General features: G+C 56.6%; 1 protein-coding gene across 4 annotated transcripts; it reads left to right on the top strand.

Moving 5' to 3' along the window:
• The first annotated feature begins 46 nt into the window (after nucleotides 1-46).
• On the top strand, nucleotides 47-23,108 carry FGF1 (fibroblast growth factor 1). 4 transcript variants are annotated; one of them, XM_059860259.1, is made up of 4 exons: nucleotides 47-292; nucleotides 16,331-16,587; nucleotides 20,152-20,255; nucleotides 20,931-23,108. In XM_059860259.1, the coding sequence occupies exons 2-4, from the start codon at nucleotides 16,419-16,421 to the stop codon at nucleotides 21,123-21,125; spliced, it is 468 nt and encodes a 155-aa protein (XP_059716242.1). In that variant the 5' UTR covers nucleotides 47-292; nucleotides 16,331-16,418; the 3' UTR covers nucleotides 21,126-23,108. The 4 variants fall into 4 exon arrangements, with proteins under 4 accessions (XP_059716242.1, XP_059716240.1, XP_059716241.1 ...); XM_059860257.1 differs by having other exon boundaries at nucleotides 48-292; nucleotides 16,391-16,587; XM_059860258.1 differs by lacking the exon at nucleotides 47-292 and adding an exon at nucleotides 2,919-3,047 and having other exon boundaries at nucleotides 16,391-16,587.

Consider the following 23,108-nt stretch of genomic DNA (forward strand, 5'->3'; position numbering starts at 1 on the left):
ATCCATACTTCCTCGTCCTGCGCGGGTGCGGAGCCGCGGCGGCAGCGCCAGCCCCGGGGCCGCTCCGGCCGGGACCCGGTGCCTTCCCGGTGCCTGTGCCCGCCTGCGGGCCCTGCCCGGCTCGGGGGCAGCCGCGAGTGCTGCGGGGGCCGGGCTGTGCCCCCGGCAGGCGCTGCCAGGCTCCGGGAGGTGGAGCGAGGGGCAGGGTGACCCCAGCACATCCCTGCCCACCCCGGCAGGTCAGCGGCGCTGTCTCCCAGGGCCCAGCCCTGCGCACCTGGAGCCTCCTCAGGTGAGTGCCTTCTCCAGCATCCTGCACTTCCCACCCTGGCACAGCGGCACACATTCCCGGGGGCTTTGCGGTGCTTTCCCACAGGATCTGCAGCGCGTTCCTGGCTCCTGAGCTCCTGGCCAAGCTCAGCAGCTCGTCCACGTGTGTGGTGCTAAGGAGCAGCTGGGTTTCCTCTCCGCTGCCCCGGCTCTGGGAGCTGGCAGGAGCAGGACAGGGCTCTGCACCTCGGTGCTGTTCCAGCTCCTTCTGGGCTGAGCCGTGCCTGCTGAGTGCTCCCAGGATCATCACTCCAGGAGGGATGGAACCAAAGCAGGACTGGAGGATCTGGAGGGTTTCACTCTAAACGTGCAGGAAGTGTTGTTTAAGTCATCTCTGCTGTGGGACCGTGGTTTGGGGCATGAGGAGCCGCCAGGACAGCAGGGCTGGGGCTCAGCTGCTCTCACAGGCACTGCCTGTGCGTGGGACCAGGCAGGGGAGCACCTGCAGCTTCCTCGGGGCCCCGTGGTTAATTATTCACTGTGCTTCCCAACAGCCCCAGGAGCTGGCACTGATGGGACTCGGAGCCCAGGGGGCTGGTGGGCGTGAGGTGAGCAGGTTCCTTACCACAGGCAGGGACAGGAGAGGAGCTGCAGCAGCAGCACCCATCAAATCCATCCCGAGAGCCTGAGAAATAGCACAGACACCTGCTGCAGGTGCTGCTGGTACTGCCCAGGCAGGGCTGGACTGGGGAAGGCAGGGGGGCAGCAGAGCTGCTGGGGCAGTGCCACCCCCACGACAGTGCCCCCATCCCTGAACAGGCCCCATTCCTGCAGTGTTCCCCACTTCCACTCTGTCTCCCATTCCTGCAGTGCCCTCAGCCCTGCAGTGTTCCCCATTTCCATTCTGTCCCCACCCCTGCAGTGTCCCCACCCCCGCAGTGTCCCCACCCCCGCAGTGTCCCCATCCCTCTGGCTCTGGGGGCAGGGCTCGGGGCCACTGCAGCACGGTCGGTGCCTGGGTTTTGGCCGAGCCTCCTCTCCCTCGTGCCCGGCGCAGATCCCGCTGCCCAAGTCCATGTTTGCTCTGCGTCTGCGTCGCTCCGGCTCTTGGCTCCATCCCGGGGCCATCAGCCTTCGGGACAAGCAGAAAGGACGCAAATTTGGCAGGACACCATCTGCAAAGCACCGCACCAGGGCTGCTGAGTGCCAGCCACGACCAGGGGGCAGGGGCAGCTGGGCAATTGGGGAGGGCTGGGCTGCAGGGAGGGGGCAGCCCTTGGCATCCCCAAAACGAGGGGGTGCTCCCTTGAGTGAGAAAATGGACCAGCACTTCCTAATGTTCCCCACGTCCTCACGATCCCCATGCCTTTAGTCCAGGAGAGCCTGAGGCAAAGCCAGGCCTGCTCCTCTGTTAGATTCAGGAATGTTTGGTTATACCTATTTTTTATTTTCTGAAAAAGCAAGATGAAATCTTGGGCGGGATTATTAAAAACAAAGGGGGAGAAAAAAAGTATACTGCTATGTCCGGAAAGCTCGGAATCCACCTGCGCTGTGGGGAGCGCTGGGAGCTGTCCCCAGCCGGCGCTGGTAACCACGGTCAGCTCGGGAATGTTTTATCCAAACGTCTGGGCTGCGGGCATTTCCAGCCCGGAATGCCTGTCCAAACACGCTGGCTCCACGTGAGCCGCCACTAAAAGCCTATTCTGAGCGAGCTTTAGATAACGCAACCTAAACATCACCACATCAAAGGGCTCGTGGAGCCCGGCCAAGCGCTGAAATCATCGCTCGGGCTCCGCCAGTGCTTCATTAGTGCTTCATTAGAGCTTCATTAGTGCTGCGCAGCGGCCTCGCACCCCGCACAGCCGCACCCCAGCCTGCACCCACCCCGTGAGCCCCGAGCCCACCCCTGGCACCTCCCCGAGCCCCGAGCCCACCCCTGGCACCTCCCGAGCCCACCCGTGGCCCCCAGGAAGGGCAGAGCCCCGGCACAGCCCCCCCGGCAGAGCCAGCACGGCCACCAGGCTCCAGCGCCGTCCCCGGGGACTCGGAGCTGCATTTTATCCGGCTGACAGCACTCCCGAACACTTCGGCTTTTAAGGCCAAGCTCTGCCGGTGCCAGCGGAACGCAGCCGTGCCCGGCATAGCCCCGTGGGTGCCCCGGGCCCTTCTCGGCAGCTGCCCCTGGGGAGGGCAGGGACCACCCTAAGGATAGCAGGGACCCCCATGGGGAGGGCAGGGACCCCCATGGGGAGGGCAGGGACCACCCTAAGGATAGCAGGGACCCCCATGGGGAGGGCAGGGACCCCCCTGGGGAGGGCAGGGACCACCCTAAGCATAGCAGGGACCCCCATGGGGAGGGCAGGGACCCCGTCCCCGCTGCCCGGGGCGCTCGGGGCCGGCTGGGGTGAGGGAGGTCACCGCCTTCCCGGAGGGCACGGAGACACCCAGCGCCGCAGGAATGTCCTGGGCGGCAGGCAAGGGCGGTAGGGACAGGAAGGCCGATGCCGGCCCGGCTCGGGGGGAGGGGGTTTGTCCGCTCCTGCTGCCGGGGCTCAGCCGCAGCCGCCGCCCACTGCGCTGCCCGGGCAGTGCGGCAGGTGCCCGGCCCCGCCGGGGGGTGGATGCGATCAGCCTCCCCCTTCCCCCCCCGCATCCTCCCGCCGCTCCCCCGCCCCGAGGCAGCTCCTCCTCATCCTCACCATCCCCGCTCGCTCTGCTCCATCCCGGTTCTCCCCGCGCACTCGGGAGCCGCCGCCGGGAGCGCCGCGCAGCCGCCGGTAGGTGCGGGCGGGGGGCGGCGGGACCGCACCGGGCCGGGGGCTGGGCCCCCCTGACGGTCCCACGGAGCCCCGCGGGATGCTCAAACACCCCCCAGGGCACGGATTGCCACCGGAGGCTCTGGGATTCCCCCGGGATGCCCTGGGGATGCTCTGCCAGCCCCACAGATCCCCCCGGCGTGCTCAGGGCAGAGGGAGGCTCCGACGTGCAGGGTCGGGCTGGGATGTGGTGGGGCAGCAGCTCTCTTCCCCAGGGACAGCTTTAGGGGGGCAGCGTGATGCTCCCCCCAGCTGGGACAAACCCCCCAAAGCCCTGCAGGTGCCCCCAAATCCTGGGAGGGAGGAGTGGCTCAGTGATGGGAGCATCACTCCAAATGACAATCTCCAAATTACTGCAAATTCACCTGAAGCTCTGGGTAGAAGCAGAAGCCCACATCAGGATTTGAATAGAAATATACTAAAACCCAAATATTTAAAATGGCAAAACACAATATTTGGACCGTTTAAAAAAAAAAAAAAAACCAAACCAAACAAACTAAAAAACCCCAATCAGACAGAACAGCAAACAGAAAGGAAAATTGTTGCAGTGACACAGCACTATAAATGGTTCATTTTGGACACAAAATAAATAAATCACAGAACCATAGAACGGTTTGGGGAAGCCACAGCTCCTCTGGGCAGTTAAGTATGATTAGGGATGCCCTGTCCCTGGAAGTGCCCAAGGCCAGGTTGGACAGGGGATGAAGCAGCCTGGGATGGTGGAAGGCGTCCCTGCCATGGCAGGGGATGGAACTGGATGGGCTTTAAGGTCCCAAACCCAAACCATTCTGGGATGATTCTATGATTTATGGCTGAAATAACACCACAGGGATTATCCTGATGGGCCTGACAGCCAAAACTCCTCATCAGCAGCATGCTCTGAGCTGTGAGCTGCTCTCAGCCAAACCAAAGATGCCAAATACAAATTTCTGCAGGCTGGAATCTCCCCAGCTGGGGGTGCAGGTGTCAGGCTGAGACTCTGCACGGCCCCAGGGCCACATGTCCCCACTGCCCCCTTGCCAGCACCTGCAGCCTCCTGGCTCCTTTGGGCCATTTAGCAAAGGTGAAACCCCTGACAGGGCAGCAACAGCTCCCTGTCCCTGTCCCCACAGTGCTGGGGTCCTGTGGGGCTGTGGCCCCTCTGGTTGGGAATAAGGGCAAGGAGCCAGAGCCAGCTGCATCAGGAGCTGCCTCAGCTGGGAGGAAGATCAAGGTCTCAGCAGTGGGAGGAAGGCCAAAGTCATTTAGGGAGCTTGGGAGGAAGAGCTGACCCCCTGAGCTGGGGTGGAGCTGGAGGAAAGTTTATCCAGAGGGCTTGCAGAGCTCTGGGTCTGGCTGGAGCCCGTGGCAGAGCCCAGCTCTGTCCAGCCCAAAGCCCCAGTGTGTGTTCCTGCAGAGCCCAGGCCGGGGGGAGCTGGGCTGACCCGGTGTGCAGGGAGAACAATTGGACATTGTGCTGCCTTATCACCACGGAGCCCTGTCCTGCCTGAGGAACCCATTAAACTTTAGACCCCTCTTTGGGCAGGCCTTCCCGTATGTCTCATGTGCCTCTGCAGCCTCCCACCCCTTTTCACCCTCCACTTTTTTTGTCTTGTCTTTTCTTTTGGCCTCCCACTTTATTTTGGCCTCCTGCCCTTTTCAGCCTCTGCATTTCTTTCCCCCTCCCACACTTTCTTGGCCCTGTACCCTTATGCAGCCTCTGTTTTTTCTGTCCTTGTTTTTATTTCTGATCAACCTTTTTTTTCTCTTGCACTCCCCAGCCTTTACTTTTTTTCCTCCCCAACCTTGTGACTTCAATTCTTTGCGGCTCCTCCTTCTCACCTTTAGCCTCCATTTCTCTTTCAGCCTTCCTTGCTTATTCCATCTCCATTTTTTTTTTTTTTACCCCTTCTTTATTGCCCTCAAAACACATTAGCACTTGCACTGGATCTTACAAACCCTTTTAGTAAATACTCCCTGAAAATAAATGGATATTCCAGGCAGGTGAAGGCTGCCCTGCCCTCCCAGGCTGCCCCTGGGTACCAGCACTTCTCCCTCCTGGGCACAGCAGGCACTGACTCATGGCTGGGGCATTTTTAGGAATCCTGTGCCCATTGTCAGTGCAGATCTCTTGGGGATTATCGTGGGGGTTGGGTCTGGCTGGGTCTGTCTTTCAAAGAGAAACCTCACGTTAGAAATCTCTTTGCAGAAGGATTTGTTGAATGCCAGTTCAGGGAGAGACAATGGCTCTGTCTGGTCTCTGCTGGATGCAGGAATGCTCCCTCTCCCCCGTGTTTGAAAGGTGCCTGACCCAGTGTTCAGCTCCTGTTTCTTCCCTTGTTTCCTACACCAGAATCTGTTGGTTTAAAGCTGTTGGAGAACCAAAGCAGAGGCCAGGGCCATGCAGAGCAGCTGCAATCAGTGACTTGCAGGGTTTATATTCCCAGAATCTGTCAGTGTTTTACAGGGCAGGTGGCACTGCCCACCAAGGGATGGGCACTTGTGCCTCGTGCCTGGATTCCAGGCAGCTCTGGCCTCCAGCCCTGAGGAGGCAGAGACAGTCTGCACCTGGCATCTGCAGTGACAAAACTGTCTGCCACAGCTCCTGCTTTTCCCTCTAAAACCTTGAATAACAAAAGTGTTTCATTTCCACCTGGTGGAGGTGGCAGAGAAGGGCTGAGACAGACTCTCACGGTGCCAAGGTCAATATTTAGGAATTCCCTTCAAGAACAGCTAATACACAGCCAGTGCTAAATAAAGCTCTACTAACCCCAGCACAGCATCATTAACATGCACCCATGGTCCAGCTTAAAGCCTGACCTCTCTTTTAATTAGGTAACAAACCCCATTCTGCTGGGTCTGAACTCAGGAGTGAGCTCAGAAAGAACCCCCTTAGGCTGAGCCCAGAAAGAACCCCCTTAGGCTGAGCTCAGAAAGAACCCCCTTAGGCTGAGCCCAGAAAGAACCTCCTTAGGCTGAGCCCAGAAAGAACCCCCTTAGGCTGAGCCCAGAAAGAACCCCCTTAGGCTGAGCCCAGAAAGAACCCCCTTAGGCTGAGCCCAGAAAGAACCCCCTTAGGCTGAGCTCAGAAAGAACCCCCTTAGGGTGAGCCCAGAAAGAACCCCCTTAGGCTGAGCTCAGAAAGAACCCCCTTAGGCTGAGCCCAGAAAGAACCTCCTTAGGCTGAGCTCAGAAAGAACCCCCTTAGGCTGAGCCCAGAAAGAACCCCCTTAGGCTGAGCCCAGAAAGAACCCCCTTAGGGTGAGCCCAGAAAGAACCCCCTTAGGCTGAGCCCAGAAAGAACCCCCTTAGGGTGAGCCCAGAAAGAACCCCCTTAGGCTGAGCCCAGAAAGAACCCCCTTAGGCTGAGCCCAGAAAGAACCCCCTTAGGCTGAGCTCAGAAGATCCCCTTAGGCTGAGCTCAGAAAGAACCCCCTTAGGCTGAGCTCAGAAAGAACCCTTTCCCCTTGTGTTTGTGCTTTCCCTGCCCCCAGACTCTGTCCCTTGCCAGGGAAAGCAGCAGACTGAGAGGGCTGCTGGGGAAAGGACCAAGCTGGGATCCCACAGGCAGATTCCCAAGCCCACAGCATCAAAGCTGGCAGCTGTCCCTGAGGACAGAAAAGGTTTCACAGGCTGTGGGAGCCAGGCTGGCTGCTGTGCCCGGGTACCACTGACTCACAGCATGGCATCTAAAACCCTCCTGTCCCCTTCAGACTCCTGTTGGGAGTGGTGTTGTCTGCCCTGAGCCGTCCTCCCAAGGATTTGCCCACTGCCCACAGCAGTCTGGACACACAGTTCACCCATGACTCACGGCCCACTGCTGCTCACAAAGTCTGTCCTTGCTCCTTGCTCTTAATTTAGACCTGGGGGTCAGCCTTGAGCTCGGATCTTTCCTTCCCACAGCTCCAGGGCTGGTGAATGTGCCTGTCCCACCTGCAGACCAGCCTTGCCGGCTCTCACCTCTGCAGGGACCCTGTTTCTGCAGAATCACAGAACCCAAGAGCTGTTTAGTTTGGAAAACCCCTCTCAAATCATCGAGTCCAGCCATTCCCCCAGCACTGCCAAGGCCACCAGTAACCCATGTCCCCAAGGGCCACATGCACACGTCTGGTACAGCCCTCCGAGGTGGAGCCAGCCTGGCAGTGACCCCTGTGGGGGGCACAGTTGCCCACCCTGATGGTCCCAGGGGGCATTCCCAGCCCAGGGGCTCAGGCAGGCAGCTCCCCCAGCTGCACACTGGGATTGCCTGCCCTGTGCTCAGGAGCAGGAGCCTGAGGAGTGGTTTCCCTCCTGCTCTCCCATCCTTGCTCCGGGGCAGACAGGTGGGGGAGATCTTCACTGTGACAAACCCTGCTCCGTGCATCCCCAGGTGAACTCCAGGTCATCCCAGACACTCTCAGCACACCACAAACCCCCTGGAAATGATGCTGATCAGGGAGCTCAGTGCCAGGCAACCCTTCTGCTGCCTGCCCCTCTCCCTGGCACACTCTGCCTGGGGCAGTCCCCGTGGGCACAGGGAGATCCTGCATCCCTGCACCAGCCAAACAGGTCATCCCCACCCCGTCCCCTCCATGCATTGCCAACCCCCAGACCCGGCCCAGGGCCCTTCCTGTATCCATGACTGGCAGACCTGAAGGCTGCTCTGCTTTCCCCCATCCCAGTTAAGTTTTCCCAGAGAGATCCATCCTTACTTCTCCAACAGCTGCACCCCACAGGACGTGTGGGTGCTGTACACAAAACCACCCCAACGTGTAACTTCTTCCACTGGCATTTCCATCTCCCTTTATACTTGATTCTCTGTTGAAGGTCAAACCTGGGACAGAAAGTACAAGTATTTAACACCAAGTAAAACACCTTCCCTTCCCCTTCCTCAGTATTGCCATTGCTGCAGGGTGCTCACAAAAGCTTCCTCTTGATGGGCAGTTACTGGCTGCCAGACTCCAAATGGGGATTGCAGAGCCCTCACCTACCCTGGTGGGGGTGTGATCCTCCCCAAACCACGGGGGATGCTCACTGACTCCTGGGGATCCCAGTGCAGGGCTGAACGTGCAGCTCACGAGTAAGGAAAAGGTAAAACCCCCCTGGGGTCCTGGTTGTGGCACTGCCAGCCGGGCAGGGGGCACAGCAACTGCTGATCCACACACTCTGCCTGGCAGTCCCAACATTTTTGGTTTAGTGTGGGGGCTTTTTTCCACTTAGATAACCCAGGGCATCTTTCTGTCTGGATTATCACGAGCATCACAGCAGAGCAGCTGGGGCTGCCCCATCCCTGGCAGTGCCCAAGGCTGGGTTGGACACTAGGGCTGGGAGCAGCCTGGGACAGTGGAAGGTGTCCCTGCCACGGCAGGGGTGAGACTGGGTGAGTTTTAAGGTCCCTTCTAGCCCAGACCATCCTGTGATTCCATGATCCTTGGCTGCATCCCCGTGGGCCAGCCTGGCCCCAGAGCAGCTGTGGAAACACGGGCCCAGCAAAGGCTGCGGTGTCTCTGAACTCCCACTCAGGAGCTGCAAATAGCCAGCGTGGGTGAAACCTCAGGGGCTGAGCTGCTGCAGGTTGTTAAAATTGCAGCCTTCTGTCCTGCACTGCGCCCTTTGTGGTGCTTTGTTGTTTACAGAGATGAGAAGGGGCAGAAGAGCACCCAAAGCACATCCCCTCCCCTCGGAGGGCTCCGTAATGGAAAGGCAAGGCAGGGCTCTGTTTTCCTTGGAGCACCGTGGCTGCACTGCCTGCTCCTGCTGCTGTCACAGCCTGTGGTCACACTTGTCACTGCAAGGGCCAAACAGGTGCCCAGCTCTGCAGGGACTCAGGTGTGCCCCTGTCTGGGACAGCAGGAGCAGAATTAGGGCTGTACCTTCCACGGGCTCTGGCAGGTCCCAGGGAGTGACTCAGGCTCCTTCCTAGGCAGAGCTGAGGGTGACACACAGAGAGCTCAGTGTCCATGGCCTCCAGAGCCACCCACTGCCACAAGTGAGAGTTTCCCCAGTTGTGCCTGAAGAACACAGACCAGCAGTGACCTGTCTGCCTCTACAGACCACAAGAGGTGGAGGTGCACAGCTGCTCTCCTTAGTTTACTCCAGTGACTACTCAGCCACACTAATTCCAGTTTTTTTGCTGACCCACTCATCTCTATTTAACAAGATTCAGCCCTAAGCTTGCCTTGCTCTGATCTTTCATCTGAAACACTCCTTGCCCACTCCTACATGCTGCAGCTTTTCACTGGAAGGCATTTTCTCCAGTCCCAATGTCATGCAGATAAGAAAATTATTATTTATTGAAGGATTTTCCTGGTAATAGCCATTATTAACTCGAGCTTTTATCGCACTGTTATTGAGCAACAGCTTAAGCTCCTTACTCAGGCAGCTTGGAGGAAAACTCAGGGGTACTGGAGACTGAATTTAAAATGAAACATTGGGCAACAGAATTAAGAACAGGATTCTTCCAGCCAGTCTTACTTAGATGCTAAAAAGAGCAGCTGTATAGCCCTTACACAAACATTGCAGGATGAACAGCATGAACTGCCTGCACATTTCCACAGTAAATCACTGCTGAGCCCACGGTGAGCCCAGAAACCCCAGTGATTTCCTTGGAACAGCCCAGAGCGAGGCTGTGCTGGAGGAAGCTGGATTTCTGAGCCATGATATGTCTACTGATGGTTAACCACCAGGATGGATGTGGGCTCTCACTTGGCCTGGAGATGAAACCCTCCATTCCAGCACCCTCTGCTTCTCTGGGGAAGGACAGGGTACAAAGGCTGAACCCAAACTCAAATCCCAGTTTTGAAGCTGGAGCCAACCCTCGGCTGGGCTTGGCCACCCTTCAGAGGGCCAGCTGCAGGAAGTGCAGCCTGACACCGTGTGAGCATTCCTCTCTTCACTCCCAGCTCCAGCCCTGAGCATCAGCAGCAGCCTGGGAGGAGCTGGGCCCCTCTGAGCACCGAGGGTGGCAGAGGGAGGCCAGGACAGGGGGACAGGCACGTACCTGAACAGGGCTCAGCAGAGGGGTGGCACTGCAGGGCTCACAGGGGGCAGGGTGCAACAGGAGAGCCAGGCCAGCACTGGGATTCACAGCACAGAGGGAACTCCTGGGGCTGGGGTTTGTCCTTTGGCGCCGTCCGTCCGTCCGTCTGTCCGTGGGTGTGCGGGGCAGCCACACCTGCAGCGCCAGCCCAGACAGCCACAGCCAGGCTCTGGGGTCTGGCTCTGTGCCCGTGTCCTGCACGGACAGCGGGGGTGGCAGGCAGGGCACGGGGACAGTGGAGAGGTCACAGCAGTGTCACAGCCGGGTGGGACCCCACTGCAGGGCCCTCTGGGGCTGCTGAGCAGGAGCCAAGGGCACACGGGGTGCCCCCTGTCCCCGGGGGACTCCCACAATGTCACAGAACACTCCAGCCAACACCTCATCAGCTGCATCCACTCCCTCCCGATGCCTTTCCCAGGAAGCCAAGCACAGGCAGACCCAGGCAGGAGAGGTGCCCACAGCCCCATACCCAAGGTGGCAAACCCAAAACAAGGGTCCTGTGCCTGGTGCATCGTCCCCGAGTCCTCAGCAGCACAGAGCCACCCTCCTCCTCGGGTGACAGGGATGAGACTGGTGTCACTCGTGGCACCTATCAGTGGCAGCTCCCAGCCAGCCCCACGTGCTGGGAGGCAGCAAAGCACAGGAGCAGGGACCATGCCTGGCACTGGCCTTGGCACAAGCCTGGGAGAGGGAAAGGGCACCTGGAGAGGGCAGACAGGACCTGCTGCATCCAGGAGGGAAGGGGAAGACCGGGGTGCTCACTGCAAAGCCCAGATGTGTCCCCTGGGAGCAGCACATCCTCCAGCCCACCCTTGCTGCAGGGACTGAGCCTCGGTGATTCTCTGTCCAGGTGCTCTTCCCATCCTGCAGGTCCCACACACCCGGGAGGGAGGGCTCTGGTCCGGGACAGGTACGGTGGGATCCGTGGGGTCTGTGTGTGCAGCCAGGGCTGCTCCTGCTCCTGTCCCTGCTCCCAGCCCAGGCAGGACACAGGGGCAAGGCCCTCCTGGCAGAGCTCCTGCTCTGGGGCTGCATTTGCTCCTGGGCCTGGAGCAGCAATTAAGTTAATCACCGGATGGCCGAGGGCCGTGGGTGGGAGGTAATTAGAAAGGGGAGGATGCCTTGGTTTTCCTGCCTCCCCACCGACATTCCTGCCTCCCCACCGACAGCACCAGCCTGGTGGGAGGCTGCACCGCCTGTCCCAGCAGCCGGGGTGTCCCGGGCTCAGAGCCCTGAAAAAGCCACACCTGGCTTGGGGCAGGGATGGGGCTTCCCCTTGGGCATCCCTGAGGGCACAGGGCTGGGCTGGGTTAACCCTGTCCCTCCCGGGATGCTGCTGTGTTGGTCATCAGCCATTAGTGACACCCACTCAGGAAACTGCTGAAGTTTCAGCTTCAGAGCCCCTCTGTTCTACCTGCCCCAAATCCAGTGTGACTGGGTGGGATGGCTGTTTTCTGGTGGAGAGCAGCAGATGATGACAGCAGGCATTAGTTAAATTGATTTTTATGCCTTTGGTTGCACCTCACACAGCATATTCCACTTGCAAAGGGTAAAACCTGGCTGATAAATACTTCATTAAGCAGTTAATCAAGTCACTAGAGATAAAATCCTGGTCATAAACAAGTCTAGAAAAGAGCCAGTGCATTCCACTGATACTCACAGAGTGATCTATTACATATTTATCATATGCTTTGCCTAATCATTTATTAAATCCTTCCTAGAGGAGGTACAGTCCAAGGAATCCGAGCTGTGCCTTGCACTGCCAGCCCTCGGGAGGGGAGGCAGCCCTTGCAGGCTGCCCATGCTGATAAGCCCAGACCCACCAAGCTGCTCCTGCAGCAGCCAGAGCATGAGGAAACCTCTGCCTGGTGTCTAATCCTCTCCCGGATGAGGAAATCCATCCCATGAAATGGTTCTCTAAAACTTACAATGAATAAAATCCCTGTTTATCTGAGAGACGTTTGCTCCACATGCCCAGGTAGATCTCAGACTGCCCCAAACCCCACAGGAACCCCTGGGAAAGGCAGTTCAGAGCCTGAATTCCCTAAAAATATTCTACCTGTTCTAAGTGCTTTCCATTCCCCCATGGAGTGTCTGAGCTGCCTGGGAAGTGACTGTTCTGCTCAGGTGGCTGCAGTCACAGTGGGAATGGGAAGGGAGCCCATCAGGAGGTGATGCTGTCTGATCCCAGCTGAGTCACACGTCCTGGAACAAACAGCATTTCTGCTTTAATGGAGAAAATAACACTTTCCAAAGTGAAACCAACTGGAGTCTTTCCACTGAACTCACCAGAGCCAGGTTCACGAGACACTGATCTCATTACCCAGAGCTGGACAAAACCTCAGGAGACTCCTGGGTTTGGCAGCTTCTCATCTCTCTGGAGCTCTCTGTGTGATCTCCAGCTGATCACCTAAATGACAATTGTGATTAGCTGCACTTTTCATCACCGTGGCCACTCAGAGGCCATGCAGAACATTTCCAGAACATTTCCTTCCAACCCTCCATAAAAGATTGTGTCCAAAGCCAAGGAAAATTTTGATGTGTTTGAATCAATCCAATCTGGTTTTAACCCAGTAGGTGAGATACTTCTGCTTTCCTCCATGTAGTAGCCAGGTATTTCATACCCAAGGAAAGAAGGCTCACCTTAGCTGGCAACTCTGGGTTGAGTCTTTGCTGGCCACTAAATCTGTGCCACAGGAGACATTAAAAAAAAAAAAATTAAAAAAAGCCACGAAAATTCCTGGCAATTCTGACGTGCAAAAAACTTTTGGACCATTAGGAATCCCCCACACTTCCATCAACACCACCTCTGTCATGCAAACAAGTGCTGGTGGAGTCTGCACAGCTCTGAGGCAGAGAGCAAAGGTCCCCCTCCCTCCCTCCCTCCCTCCCTCCCTCCGTGGCTCCCAGCATGTGCTGTTATTTCAGAGCTCACACGCCTGATACTGGCAGCACAACCAGCCCTCCATGCTCACAGTCAGATGCTCGCAGAGTTTGGGAATTCACATCAAAGCCACTGGTTTGGCCAGTGATAAAGTTTGGAACCGACCCCAAACTTCTCAGAATTTCACAGCTATTCCAGCCCTGCACTGGGCTCCTCTCCCTCAGAGCTGTAGGGAGCAGCACAGCACAGCCACCACGGCTCAGCAGGACCTGGATCAAATGAACATTCGGGTTTAGCTCCCTTCTTAAGGCTTTTTTTACCTTCAGAACTTATTTCTGGTCCTTTGGAGTGCTGACATCTTCCCCCAGGAGGCAGAGCTGGGTGTCCTCAGCTCCCCACGGTGCGGATGGAGCTGGGGCTGTCCTGGAGCAGGTGCCCTGGCTGCAGCTCCCAGGGACTCCTCCTCGTGGGGGTTTTCTCTCAGGCAGCACAGCAAGGCTGTGCACAGAGCTGGAGGAGACAGGAGCCACAAACACAGCTGCTTGTGGACAAACAGGTCAAAATCCAGTCCTGGAGTGACCAGGGGGGTCAGAGCTCAGCAGCAGCCATGCCCCTTACAGCCATCTCCTCTGGGAATGTTTTCCTTTCTCCATGGGGCACCAAGTAACCACTGGAGTGTGGTGTCTCTCAGCCTTGCATATTTGAGAGCTTTCTGTTCTGCTTTCAGCTATTTAATAGCATTGTTGGGCTCCCACCCAAAGAAATAAGGCCCTTTATGTTGTCTTTGGTTCAGGTTCTCTCTCTCACTCGAGCTTTTTAATTCCCATAAAAATCTAACATGTTCCTGCCAAAAGTATAATGCTAGGGCCATGAGTGCTGGTGTTTGTAGAGGAACAGCTCCATGGCCATGAAGTCTGAGAACAGCAACAGTATTTAGCAGGGGGAGACAAGGGGAGTGGAAAAGTGTTCATTGAACTTTGCTGGGGCACTCAGGGCAGCTGGCAAGCACTGGATTCTTCCTAAAAATAGCAAAAATAACCTTAAGGAAATCAGTGATGATGAAGAAGCTGTTTCCAGTTGAGCTGCTCTGGTCAAGCTGTCTGGAGATGCCCTCAGACCCTGAGGTGACTGTGGGTAGGATCCAGGCTGCTCCTCACTCCTGGCTGCAGAGTTGGCTGAGATCCTGCTCAGAGCCCTTGGGTCTGGGGTGTTTGCTTCTCAGTACCACCCATCATCAACCCAGGAGACTTCTGGGTGCCTTTTACCCCCAGATAAACGTTCAGGAAAAGCTTTGGCTCTAGGAAATGACCCAGTGCTGCTGTTGATTAAAGCTCAGTGGAGGAGCAGAGCCCCGTGTGCCACCCTGGGTGACCTGGGGGCTTTCCTTCAGAGACAGGCTGGCAGCTGGCAAGGAAACCGAACTACTGCTCTGTGGTGTCTTGAGAGAAAAATGAATGTAGGGATCAGACACTCTAAGAACTAATTTCACCTCACAATGGTGTTAAACAAAGATTTTTGAGCCTGTATCTGGCATCACCTGCTCTGGAAACCACCAGGAGCCACAGAGCTGCTGAGGCTGCATCTCCAGCCTCATGGCAATAGTGAGGGCTGGGGGTTGTCACTCCAGAAATCACTTCCCAAAATCCCAGTCTGTGTCAAACGGGGGGTCTGAGAGCCTGGGCTGGAGGCTGTGCACGAAGCAGAGCTGGTGCAGTGGCTGGGGGTGCTCTCACCCACAGCCACACTCTAGGGATCCACCTCTTAGCAATCCAGCTGCCAGAGGTTTTTACTCTCTGCAGGCATCTGGGATCCATTTCCAGGAGTAATTTCCCCTTCTTGCAGCTGCTTTTGCAGATTTTTTTAAATACTAAAGAGTTTAGGGCCGAGTGTTTAGAGATTCTCTGTGTGTGTACGTGTGTGTGAGTGTGTGTGCTGCAGGGCTGCCACCCTCAGTATCTCCCAGGGCACTCCAAGCACCACAGCAAACCCACACAGTGTGGTACTGGCTCCTTCCCAAAGTACCAGTAGCACAACTCAGTCCTAAAGAGACATTTTTACAATCTATAAACACGTATAAACAGTGACTATAAAATATTTTCCATAATATAGCTGTGGGAATACATGACATTCAAAGCAACTTCCTGTATCTAGATTTATTCTGTGCCGTGTCTTTTTCTGTTCATAAATCCACTTCTCTCCAAGCACTACAGAACTCTGTGTATGAAAGACAGAATGAATCTGTGGGAGATTTCAAATGTAGTTTCCAGGCTAAAAACATGACAGTACCTGGAATATCCGTGGGACTCTGGCCCCCACCTGTGGCATCTCCTGATGTCTGTGATGGCACTTCTGTGACAGCTCTTCTCACTTCTCAGCCTCCAACCTCACAGCATCTTTCTTTGATTGCTCTGGTGATGCCTTCAGGTTTTGGCACAGCATCTGCTTCAACATGGATTGTGACCACAGCCTCCAGCACAATGAGGTTTCAGCATGATCTTTCATGAGACCAGCTTGCTCCCAGCCCCAGTGCCCACCCCGGCCTCGGGCACTCCCAGGGATCCAGGGGCAGCCAGGGCAGAGGGCATCCCCACCCTCCCAGGGAAGGATTGCTTCCCAAAATCCCATCTGAGCCTGCCCTCTGGCAGTGGAATTGCCCCTTATCTTGTCCCTCCAGATCCTCCACCAAAGCCCCTCTCCAGCCCTCCTGGAGCCCCTTTAGGCACTGAGATGCTGCTGCTTGACTCATGGCATATCCTGGACTCAAATTTCCCATTTCCAAATGCTGTTGATCAGTGTCTGGGTAAACCTGCTCAGCCTGGCAGTGGAAGCTCCTGGCCCCTGCCCATCTCCCACCACATCTAACGTGTGTCCTGACCTTTTCCATGGGTGTCCTGGGCAGGTGAGCTGCAGAGTGCCAAGAGATGAGCAATATTTACTACCTGACACGCAGTGGGTGTTGCAATTCTTGGTCATAATTGTGTTTGAGAGTTATAATAGTGCAGAGAGAGTTTTACCTGGGCTCCCTTCCCGCCTCCTGTGGGTTCCAATCAGACACCGGGTGTTTTTCAAACTGGTTTTCGGAGTGTGTAATTTTAGCACGCACGTCAATAGAAAGGAGAACAAAAACAGAACTCACCGTGATAAAATTAAAAGGACAGAGTCCCTCCTGCCCAGCCCCACCCAGCGAGGAGACAGCCCCCCGCACCTCCCACGCCGGGGGAGCATCGCCTTGGGCTGTGAATCAGCGGCCCCCGGCCCGCGGGACCCCCGGGCTCCCTCCCCCGTCCCTGCCTGCCTTTAAAGCCGGGCGGCAGCAGCGTGTGCCAGCTCTCGGTGCCACCCCTGCTGTCACCTCCCTTGCAGCCCGGCAGCAGCAGCGTGTGCCAGCTCTCGGTGCCACCCCTGCTGTCCCCTCCCTTGCAGCCCGGCGCTGGCAGAGAGAGGCTGAGCGATGGCCGAGGGGGAGATCACCACCTTCAGCGCCCTGACCGAGAAGTTCAACCTGCCCCCGGGCAACTACAAGAAGCCCAAGCTGCTGTACTGCAGCAACGGGGGACACTTCCTGCGCATCCTGCCCGACGGCACCGTGGATGGCACCAGGGACCGCAGCGACGAGCACAGTGAGCACACGGGGGCTTGGGGGGCTCCTTGCGCTGAGATTTCATCAGCTGGGAAGGGGGGGCTGGGGAAAAAGGGGTCTGGACCAGGTTGGTGTGACAGCATACCTGCCGGGGGACAAACACACCTCCGGGGGGGCAAACACACATCCCAGGGGACAAACACACCTCCAGGGGACAAACACACCTCCAGGGGGTGAACACACCTCCAGGGGACAAACACACATCCCAGGGGACAAGCACACATCCAGGAGGACAAACACACATCCAGGGGACAAACACACATCCCAGGGGACAAGCACACATCCAGGAGGACAAACACACATCCCAGGAGGACAAACACACCTGTAGGGGACAAACACACCTGCAGGGGGACAAACACACATCCCAGGGGGAGAAACACACCTGTAGGGGACAAACACACCTGCAGGGGGACAAACACATATCCCAGGGGGCAAACACACATCCCAGGGGACAAGCACACCTCCAGGGGACAAACACACCCACAGCTGGGACCCCGAGCAGGGGAGGTGTGAGATGTGTGCTGTCCAAGTGCAGATTTGAAGGACAGCAGTAGATATCTCCAGTGTGGGACCTGGCACTGGCTTCACCTCAGGGCAGGCAGGCAGCCACAGGGACACAGCAGGGCTGGCTCACATGGGGAGCTGGCCCTGGCAGGGGGGCTCAGGGCAGCCTGGCATCCCACACACACAGCATCACATGGAATTCTGTGCTCTCCTTGCACTGCCATCCGTGTGCCACAGCCATTTACGAGGTCACCCTGGCCAGGGTCTCCCCTTAGCTGTCCCCATCCCTGCAGCCAGTGACCCTGGTGGCTCCAGCCCGTGGGACACTGGCACCTCTGCTGGGAGGAGCTGCTCCTGCAGACACCACCACTTGTCCCACCGAGGAGTCATTGGGAATTTAATGCTTTTTGTGCTCTTGCATTACCAAAAACTCTTCAGAGGATTTTTTACCCTGCTGCCCAGGGGAGCTGGACACACAGCAAAGCTCCTGCAGGGCTCCGTGGGCTGCAGGGCTGGGCTCTGCCCCTGCTCTTGGCAGCAGCCTCAGGTTCACATCCTGAACATTTACTGGAATGGGACCAGGCCCTGCCAGGCTCCTATCTCACCAGAAGGAAGGGCTGGGAGGAGCCAAGCCAGCCTTACAAAGCGCTAAGAAAAGCACTTTTATTTTCTTTAAACCACAAGCACACATGTGGCTTCTCCCCCAAACTTAACCTTTCCTCTTGCTATTGTTGTGTTACTCACAGGCAGTTTAGAGCTGAGTTTTAATTACAAACACTGTCTCCCCAGCACGAGGCAGTGCTGGGGGATGGATGGAGATGAGCTCCCTGAGGCTGGATAAACACAGCATGCAGCTCCAGCCTCCAGGCAGGAATAAAGCCAGCAACTAACCCTCAAACCCCTGGAAAGGCTGGATGATGACCCAAAGGATCTGCAAGAGACAGGACCGGGCTCCCAGACACACCAGGAGAGGTGGTGTGAGCTCAGGCAGTGTCTCTGCAGCATTTTCCAGAGGTTTTGCTGGAGTCAGAAGGAGAGGTCAGGATCAAGATGGCATCTCCTGGGACATGGGGAGCCACCAAGGCCACGAGCCCACTCCTGGGCCCTGGCCCAGGCTGTTGTCTCACAGCATGGATGCCATCCTTTTCCCTCTGGAAAAGCAGATCCCTCACCTTGGGGTGGTCCCCAGGGCTGCCCCGTGCCCTGGGCAGGGAGTGCAGGCAGCCCTGCCTCCCAGCACGCTCACACCTCCCTGGCTGCTGGCCCTGGGCCACGTGTTTGCAAACCTCTGCCAGAAAGGAACCTCCTGTAAATGATCTCATAAACTGGGATATAGGAGCACACTAATATTTACAGAGGAAACTCCTGGGAGGGCTGAGTGCCAGCAGAGCAGCCTTGGGGAGAGGTACCCTGCTCTGAGCACCCACGGTCCTGCCCCTGCGCCTGGAACACCATGGAGCAGCTCAGCATCATTCCCTGGTGTGCAAGAGGAGCAGCCCAGACCATGGCTGGCACTGTGGGACATTGTCACCCAGCTGGGACAGGCACCTGCCAGCCCCAGGGAGGGACCAGGCACAGGAACACCCAGGGCTCATTGCCAGAGGGGACAGCAGCTGGAGCTCTGCGCACTGCCCACCTGCATTTTGTTCCAGACACCAAGAATTCTTCTTATTCTCTCAAATGGCCTCAGAATCAGGGAGGACCTCTAAGAAGAGCAGAAGGAGTCACTGTCTCTAAGCCTTTGTTGTCCAGCCCCACATCAGGATCCACTTCCCATGTCCTTTACTTGGGCATTCCAAGCTTGCGCCAAGGAATGGAAAGAAATCTTACCTGGCCACTTCTCCAGGATGAAGCTCCTGCTCATCTCTACAAAAAGTCTCCTTTTCCCTCTTCCATCCCATTACTTCATGGAAGGAAATCTCTGTACAGACCTGGAAGAGAACCTGAAAGAATTTAGTGCACGAGCTCCTTCCTCTGGACCCACTGCTCTCACTCCCTCTGAGGCCGAAAACCTCAACGTCCATTGGCAGCAGGAGGGTCCTCACTCCCCTCCCTCAGGACAGTTTTTAGAACAGCATCATCCATTTTCATCCCATTTCCCTCCTTCCTCCCTGGACTGCTCTCAGCCAGGCCTCAGGGAATGCAGGTGGGCTGGGGTTTTCCCAGAGCACATTCCCAGCCTAAACCAGGCCTGCACAGGGGCCAAGCATTCCTGCAAACCTGCACCCACACTGCCTCCTAATTAACTATCATTTACTGAGCAGGAAATGCCAAAAATGAAGGATGTGAACCATTACAGCAAAGATTTCACTGCAATGGGTGTTCCACCAGGCCAAGAGGTAACACTGCCTTTTACCTCATGTAAATAAGGATAAATAAATTAAATATAAACAGGAAGGAAGGAGCTGGAGCCGAGACATCCGTTCATACTTCATTCCAACCAACCTAAATATTGCTGTTATAAATCTTAGGGAAAGAAACTGCCTACGAGATGGGAAGGATCACTGGGAAGAGCTGGGATTTGCAAGTCACTGTGACTGCAGCCACAGCCTTTTCTATTTGCCCATTCTCCATCTACAACACTCTGGATAAATCCAGCTGCAGCAGACAGCTGGGTGGGATGCTTTGGATCAGGGGGTTGCAGTGCAGGCATCTGCAGTCTGCCCATCCCTGGCTTAGCTCTCAAAATACTTCTTCATATGTCACTCCTTAAGTGTCTTGTCAAACCACATGAGAAATTTGTAAATTAGAGCCAGAATTAAAACCCCAATCTCCTGTGTCCCATTCCAGCATCGTAACCAAAAGGCTGCCCTTCCTTTGATGTAAAATAAGGGAAAAATTGGTCTTTGGTTCCTAAAGGATGGCTGTGGGATTTCTTTGAAGAAGAGGGTACAAGGAGACACTTTTATTACACACTGTACTGTTTCCTATAAACTCTTTATAAGCCAGGCTTCAACAAAATACCCCACTAAACTTCCTGGCAGTTCTTTTTATCCCCTTTTCCCACTTTCCTCTCACTGTTGTTTTATTTTTGCTCCAGTCCAGCTCCAGCTGAGTGCAGAGAGCGTGGGGGTGGTGCACATCAGGAGCACCCAGTCGGGGCAGTACCTGGCCATGGACACCAACGGGCTGCTCTACGGCTCGGTAGGTGGGGGGATCCCCTGGGAGCAGCCGTGGACAGGGCTGCAGGCATCTCACAGCTGGGGAGTGCAAACCACAGGCAATAACTGGGCTCTCTTTGGGATTCTGGCAGCTGCACGGCCACTCTGCATCTGGCTTCATTTTGGGGGGACATCAATAAATCAGCAAATAATGCCGTTTACTGCCCTGCCTCTGACAAATATTGCGTTTCCTATCTGACACTTGATAAATATTGTGTTTCTTACCTGGAGCAGAAGCTGCTCTGCAGACCCTCAGCAGCTGCTCCTGGTGTGGGTGTCCCTGCCCATGACAAAGGGCTGGAACTCAGTGGTTTTTAAGGTTCCTTCCGACCCAAACTGTTCTGGTTCTGTGCTCTGAGCCTGCAGCTGCCACCACAGAGCTCAGGGCCAGAGCAGGAGCCAGGGCCAGGAGCAGCTTATGGAGCACGGGGCTGATGGGTCAGTGACAATTAAAATTCCCAGGTCAGACACCTTGCTACAGGAATGGCCCAGGGGAGTAAATCAAGGCCACCTACCCCACAGTTTAAATAAGAGCTTTACTGGGGTGTGGAAATCTCAGAGGCAGGTCTGGATGGCACCTTAGAGGGGAGAGCTGGGCTGGGATTGTCAGGTCAGGAGCATCCCCGGCTCACCGTCCCTCCCCCGGGCTCTCTTGCAGCAGTTACTGGGTGAGGAGTGTCTGTTCCTGGAAAGGCTCGAGGAGAACCATTACAACACCTACATCTCCAAAATGCACGCGGACAAGAACTGGTTTGTGGGGCTGAAGAAGAACGGGAACAGCAAGCTGGGCCCGCGGACTCACTACGGCCAGAAGGCGATCCTCTTCCTGCCCCTGCCCGTCTCGGCCGACTGAGGCACAGCCCCGAGCTCAGGGACGGCCCCAGACCCCGAAACCCAACTGCTGCTGCCTCCTCGAGCTCAGCAGAGCTCCCAGCTTTAGGTCAAGGCTTTGCCAAATCCAGCCAAAGCAGAGCCCCTTTGCTCTGCACCAAGCTTTGCAGAGATGAGGGGACGAGTCCTAACACCCTCCTGAGGTCATGGGGGTCCAGCTCCCCCTGCCCTCAGCTCTGTGCCATGTGTGCCGTGACCCTCAGCTCTGTGCCATGTGTGCCATGACCCTCAGCTCTGTGCCATGTGTGCCATGTCCCTCAGCTCTGTGCCCGTGTGTGCCATGTCCCTCAGCTGTGTGCCATGTGTGCCATGACCCTCAGCCATGTGTGCCATGACCCTCAGCCGTGTGCCCACATGTGCCATGACCCTCAGCTGTGTGCCATGAGTGCCATGACCCTCAGCTGTGTGCCATGTGTGCCATGACTCTCAGCCATGTGCCCGTGTGTGCCATGACCCTCAGCTGTGTGCCCGTGTGTGCCATGACCCTCAGCCATGTGTGCCATGACCCTCAGCTCTGTGCCCGTGTGTGCCATGACCCTCAGCTCTGTGTGCCATGACCCTCAGCCATGTGTGCCATGACCCTCAGCCATGTGCCCGTGTGTGCCATGACCCTCAGCTCTGTGCCATGTGTGCCATGACCCTCAGCTGTGTGCCATGTGTGCCATGACTCTCAGCCATGTGCCCGTGTGTGCCATGACCCTCAGCTGTGTGCCCACATGTGCCATGACCCTCAGCCATGTGTGCCATGTGTGCCATGACCCTCAGCTGTGTGCCCGTGTGTGCCATGACCCTCAGCTCTGTGCCATGTGTGCCATGACCCTCAGCCATGTGCCCGTGTGTGCCATGACCCTCAGCTCTGTGCCATGTGTGCTGTGACCCTCAGCTGTGTGCCCGTGTGTGCCATGACCCTCAGCTCTGTGCCATGTGTGCTGTGACCCTCAGCTGCTTGCCCGTGTGTGCCATGACCCTCAGCTCTGTGCCATGTGTGCCATGACCCTCAGCTGTGTGCCATGAGTGCCATGACCCTCAGCCATGTGTGCCATGACCCTCAGCCATGTGCCCGTGTGTGCCATGACCCTCAGCTGTGTGCCCATGTGTGCCATGACCCTCAGCTGTGTGCCATGTATGCCATGACCCTCAGCTGTGTGTGCCATGTATGCCATGACCCTCAGCTCTGTGCCATGTGCGCCATGACCCTCAGCTGTGTGCCTGTGTGTGCCATGACCCTCAGCTCTGTGCCATGTGTGCCGTGACCCTCAGCTCTGTGCCATGTGTGCCATGACCCTCAGCTGTGTGCCCACATGTGCCATGACCCTCAGCCATGTGTGCCATGACCCTCAGCTGTGTGCCCATGTGTGCCATGACCCTCTGTGCCATGTGTGCCATGACCCTCAGCTGTGTGCCCGTGTGTGCCATGACCCTCAGCCATGTGTGCCATGACCCTCAGCTGTGTGCCATGTGTGCCATGACCCTCAGCCGTGTGTGCCATGACCCTCAGCCGTGTGCCATGACCCTCAGCTCTGTGCCATGTGTGCCATGACCCTCAGCTCTGTGCCATGTGTGCCATGACCACGCTGCAGCTCCCAGGACCTGCCCTGGGCAGGCACCCAGAGATGTGCCCGAGGGTCACGCCGGTTCCCAGAGAAGCTCACACTTTGTGTCCCCAGGCATCCTAAGGCAAAGCCTCCCTGGCTACTGTGTGTTAATATATTTGTCCATCCAGGTGTGTAGCTTCTGACATGCCCTTGACAGTTCCAGATTGCACCATCAGTCCTGTTATCCAGGGCCAGCCTGGTAAGTGCCAGCTGGGCATGCTAAGCTGAGCTAGGCAAAGCTCCAGCCTCAGACCTTATCTCCCTCACAACACCAATAGTGTGTATTTCATGCTAGTACCTGCCAGATGTTATTTGTATTTATTTATTAAGTAAATATGTCTCTTCTACAA

Source organism: Haemorhous mexicanus, chromosome 15 (assembly GCF_027477595.1).
Source record: "Haemorhous mexicanus isolate bHaeMex1 chromosome 15, bHaeMex1.pri, whole genome shotgun sequence".
Taxonomy (NCBI): domain Eukaryota; kingdom Metazoa; phylum Chordata; class Aves; order Passeriformes; family Fringillidae; genus Haemorhous; species Haemorhous mexicanus.